This window comes from Beauveria bassiana, assembly GCF_000280675.1.
Source record: "Beauveria bassiana ARSEF 2860 unplaced genomic scaffold BBA_S00108, whole genome shotgun sequence".
In the NCBI taxonomy this organism is placed as follows: domain Eukaryota; kingdom Fungi; phylum Ascomycota; class Sordariomycetes; order Hypocreales; family Cordycipitaceae; genus Beauveria; species Beauveria bassiana.
In genome coordinates this window covers 11,736-17,142 of record NW_007930943.1, presented here as the reverse complement: position 1 = coordinate 17,142, position 5,407 = coordinate 11,736, and the positions used below count along the sequence as shown (strand labels likewise).

General features: G+C 48.0%; 1 protein-coding gene across 1 annotated transcript; it reads left to right on the top strand.

The window, feature by feature from the left end:
• Positions 1-3,303: 3,303 nt before the first annotated feature.
• On the top strand, positions 3,304-3,677 carry BBA_10250 (uncharacterized protein; the record flags this gene model as incomplete). Its single annotated transcript, XM_008605347.1, has 2 exons — positions 3,304-3,313; positions 3,379-3,677. The coding sequence occupies 2 exons, from the start codon at positions 3,304-3,306 to the stop codon at positions 3,675-3,677; spliced, it is 309 nt and encodes a 102-aa protein (XP_008603569.1).
• Between the last annotated feature and the right edge of the window lie 1,730 nt (positions 3,678-5,407).

Genomic DNA, 5,407 nt, shown 5'->3' with positions numbered 1-5,407 from the left:
TAAAGAACCCGTAATATAAAAGGCTGCTAAGCCTGGAGTTCCAGAGGTGAAGACAGGCTCGCTAGCTATTTAGAAATAGCCACACCCTATGCAGAATCACGAAGCTATTTTAAATAGAGGCGGGTGCTAAAGCACGGAAACCGGCCCTAAAGATTGTTTAGCGGGAAGATCCACGGCCCTCAGAACGCATTACTAGCACTCGATATTGTGATGCAGAAGGCAGTCGCCATGATGGAACGGCGGTGCGAACATGAAGAGGTTTCTACTGGCAAGATTGTAGTGTTCCGTTGCGGAAGGACCTTACGGTACTTTTCCCCAACGAGATCGCTTAATTAGAAGGTACAGCGCAGGAATTTGAAACATGCGCCGCTTATGTTTTCTGCGTTTTTCTTAACCAGCTACGCTCACGATGTACATATAATAAGATCTCACGTACAAAAAGTTTAGGGCAACTGTAGAATGCAGGTTCGATCTAGGATGACAACTACAAACGTCATGGGGATCCGGACGACTAGGGGATTGTCTAATCTCTCAGCATAGCATATAAAATCTTGATTTCTACCGGTTATTTTACTCTCCTCTCCTAGCCTTTCCTTTGCCATCTCCGCTGTTTTAACCATTACTTCGCTCATACCATGGTTCTCTTTCTTCGTCAAATTCAGCCATAATGATAGTTAAACCCTTTGCCACGAAGGAATAAGCGTGGCGTGGTCCAGAGTAGAGATTATTTTAAGTGCCTCGATCGCTATATGTCTAACAAATGCCGAGATTTGCCCCTGTCGCTTGACCGCATGCTCTCGCCTCGCGACTTTATGCTTTGCTTTAGCCCCCGGGTAATTCTTTATAGGTGTTGATATAGCTTTTACAACAGAATCGCCGCTCTCAGGCGGCGCTTAAAGTGGTTGCATCCGAGTTTATCGGTGACAGGCTCGCGTATTTGCTGCGACCTCGCGTGGGCTGGCACGTTTTGGTTCTCCTGTGTCTGCTGTGATGGTCTCTGCCAGTATACTATAGTGAAGAGCTTTATAAACCAGAAAGCAGCAGCTGGTCTTAATTCGCTGACTTGATTTAAAATAAAACCCCTTTTCTTTTGCGTAAGAAGATAACAATTTGACTGTGAATTATATTGCCTGTTCTAGACCGATCGCTGCCGCGTGATGCGCTTATACCGTTTTGATGTGTAGCGTAAGCGTAAGCGACTTAAAAATGTAAAGACGGCTTCTCGGCGCGTTTTTCTATAGTCTCTCCCTGGTTGATCTATTCCCGCTTGCGCAGCTGCTCCATTATAGTGACTGCCTGCTGTATTCTGATAGCCTGTGCCGGCGATGCCTCTTAAGGGTCGTGGGTCTTCTACTGGACGATCCTCGGGGCTGGCATCTATGCTTAATTAAGCCCTACCCTTCGTGAAAACAGCTCGTGGCCCTGTATAGGCCGTAGCGGCTACCAGACTGCCGGTGAGCCGGGGCTTCACTTCATTTATCGTAGTTTCTCCACAGGCACGAGCCCTAACACCGTTCGACAGGCGAGTTACACCTTTTCCGTCGGTGCATCGCCCGCCCCACATTAGATATCCCGCCCTGCCATCTCTAGGTAGGCTTCTAAGGTCATATTCCGCGGACAGGTGTGAGCTAAACAGGCCAAACTAGTGTCACACTTTTAATTAACTAATAATAATCGTGGCAGCTTTTAAGGCTACGCAGTGGCGCCGGTAGAACCTTACCGGATAACCTTAGCGGAAAACCTTACCGGATTACCCTAACTATTTGCAGCGGGAAACAGGCTATTAAGTCCGGTTATTACTTTTACATATGCACTAACTATTACTCTCTAGAGTAAAGCTAGTCTTTTAGCGACGGCTGACTGCAGTTTTTAGCTAGACCTAGCTCCACTTCAGGGCCACTTATCGCAGCTTTTAGCTATCCCAGGAAAGACAAATTTTAAAAATAAATTTAAACACATCTGGAAATAGACCTACGCCAAGAAGCGCCCTTTAGTCGCGAGTAGCTGCGCTAAGTTCACTCTCTCATGCAGAGGTAGCTTCTAGCCAGGCCAGATTAGCCACTGCCTTCTTTCGGCCCTCAGCGTGGGCCATGGACGTTATGTAGCGTAATGCGGGCTTAGAGGATGCGCAGCCGCTTCCGTGCACCTCGCTACTTTACGGTTAGTTCCTCTGCTAAGGCTTCCTCAGGTACAGGCACGAGCAAGTCTTGGCTGCGCTAGGCGACCACTGTAGCATTCGCAGCGAACACAGTAGGCTGTTCTAGCTCCTGTACACTGGCTACAAGTTTCTAAATCCGGCGGCCTATAGCGAATGGTCTGCGTAACAGCACGCCCGCACGCTTTTCTAGATCTAGGTAATGCAACTTGCACAGATACGTGGCAGTCACTACGAAGTAGCCTCTTAAACACATAGCGCTTATGATATTTAGGACAAATTCCGTCAGGCATTGGCCAGCTACCTAGCACTCCCTTAAGATATATTATTAATCTTATAATGATTATGAAAAGGATTTCTTTAGAAAAGCTTGTAAATGAAGGGAGAGGCTAGAGAAGCGCTTAACAGCGCAATGTTCGCGAAGCCGCCTTTAACTAAGAACCCCGCGTCTAGCTAACCGTCTTACAGATGCACTTTAGAAACCACATACATCATAAAAGCGAAAAAAGAACTAAGCATCGCCATCTAGAATCCAAACGTTTAGGCAAGCAGAGAAAACTTAGAAAATCTGCTTTCTAAGCTCATCTGACCTAGCTAGACGGTGAAAGCAAAGGAAGTGACCGAGAGAAAGAGAAAGAACGAAGACATAATATCGACCAGCAGGAACGCAGCAACCGGGTAACAAAGATCGTGGTCTGTCTCGACGCAGAACACGTACGTACCAGCTTTCACAGAATAGATAGCTACATCGGCCACTTCAGATACGGGCTGTTTTAAAAGTTAGTGAGACCGCAGGCCGAAGGACGGGCTTGCAGGGAAGTCACACCTTCCACTAAAAGAACCCAGTGTAGCGATAAATAAAAACCATAACAACGCTTAAACACAAGACGGCAAATGAACAGAGCTGTCTCCCGTAATAGATGTACGTGGACATTCCATGGATTTCCATGGTACTGTGTATGATGATCGTATAGAGGAACATACCACAGCGTTGGACCCGCGCTACTGCCAGTAGATTCTTATACGTAATTTTCTAGATGCACTATCACGGTGGTATTAGACCGTGTGCGGCGGATAAGTGCTCCGTATTCGCGCATATAATGCGACGCTCTTCCCGTGAGGTTGAATGACTACAGAGATAGACAGATATGACTGAAAGTATGTAGGCCGCGTCGTTCTTTCACGAGCATAAGGCTCTCGATCTTTCTGACACAGTAACGCAGTATACCAAGTCGTCCCCTCTAGCGAGAGCGACATGAACTCTGACTCTGAGATTCTTACCAGCGGAACTGATGATGACAGCGCGGGCAGCCTCCGCGACTTCGTCGTCGACGGCGACGACGGCAGCCTTAGCGAGTTTGTGCTCGGGTCAGACGTGGCCTTAATCAAATCGGAGCAACACGACAGGCATATACAGATATTTGACGCTTTAAAGTCCATCATTTTGGAGCTAATCAGGCTGCGAGACCTGCTATATGAAGAGGAAATCAGCACGCCCGCTGCAGGCGTCACGGATATGTAGACAAAGGAGTCAGAAATAATGTTACTTAAAAGTCTTCTTAGCTAGCCCTTTCTTTCTTCTATGCTATGCTTTTCTTATATGCCACACTTAGGTAGATCCCGTATAGCCGCCTCGACACTCCTATTGCCCTCTTTATTATATTGTATAGGCGAGTGAAGTGCTCTCGTGCGCTATCGAGCCTCGCCCGTAACTTAGTATTTTACATAATCAGCTGTTGCTCTAACTCTTATATGGTGATCTCATAGCTCTCTGACACATCATTATCTTATATAGACATATGATGCGCCTACGCATGAGTGATGGTGCCGCAACTCTCCGGCAGATTATCATTTCCTCTGCTTATATGATGCTCCTGCGTCTAGTCGGTGATTTGCTTTAGCAGATCCTTAAGCTTAAACGCATGTCCGCTCTCGAAGGCTGAGTACCTATTATCGAACTCGAAGACCGGGTACATACTAGATGTTAGGCGAGGGCACGGCTCTATGGCAAGTCAGTGACGGGTGGTGGTAATGTGTTAGGTCGTAGCACGTATATGGGGGCCTATGGGCGTCTTGCAGGTTATGTTCCGGCTACAGCCCTTCACCGGATCTTCTTATACATAGACCCAGTAACATCTCCGTATCAGCTATGGTCGAGGCGCCGACTAGTGGCTCTTCGCGACCACGACGGCTACAAACAGCGGCTATCATATCTCGGGGTCTTCGGTTGGTATACAGCCCCCTTCCGCCAAAACGAAACGCGAACAAACCCATCTACTTATTTAGTAATGTCGCAGTAGTAGACACAGCGGAACTTTGATTATCTGACTCGAGTTTGAAGCTAGTCTTGCCCGCGAGTCTACTGTACCTGTAGATGCTGACGACAGATGAGGGACAGCCTAGCGACGCAGAAGAACTTCGGCCGTGACAGGATGCTGGGTCACGTTCGGCCACTTAGACGGTGAACAAATCGAATTTACTTTCATTCTTCACAAGTGAAAGTGCCACGCCTACTAGGGATGAACAAGCTGAGGACACTCGGAAACGCTACAGTATCTTTGTTATTGGATTACAGCATGCCAGTGATGGAATCCTTCTTTGTTAAAACCACTGACTGTTCACCCGCGCAACAGGACGCAGAAATAGCGGTGCTTTCTCCTAGCTCATCACCTCTTTCCGTGTTAGTTATCAGTACCGGTGCAAAACTCCGTCTCTTGCGATGGGCTAAGCCGGCTACTAGTTTCTAGCAAGCCATGCATCGATCGCGTCTAGCCACTTGGCGCTTTCATTCGCGTTTTGTCGAGTGCACTGTCAATAGACGACCCTAAACGCGGGCAGTACTATTCAGTCATAAGCCAATTCTAGCTAAGGCTATTTACAGAATTTATCAGTCGCGAGATGCGGCTCCTATCAAGCTGGCCACTTTTTCGCTTTCCAAATGGCCATGCCGCTAACCCCCGCCGCCTGTAGAGCTGAAAGACGCCTAAGCCTAGCGCGCCGCAGAACGCCGCCCCGCCCACCACAGCCCCCGCAGTTATCCCCGTCTGCTTTAACGAGTTTAGCGTGCCGGGCGAGGGTGCGGCGCACGTCTGCGAAGCACAATCCATCCCGCCATCATTATTAGTGATTCTAATGGCTAGGTCGATGAGTGCCGTCAGATTTCTTTGCATGTCTCCTCCCCCGGTATAGATATCCGATTTCGGTTAGAGAATGTCTGTCTGTAGTTGATCGACAAAAGCTTTCGGATAGTAT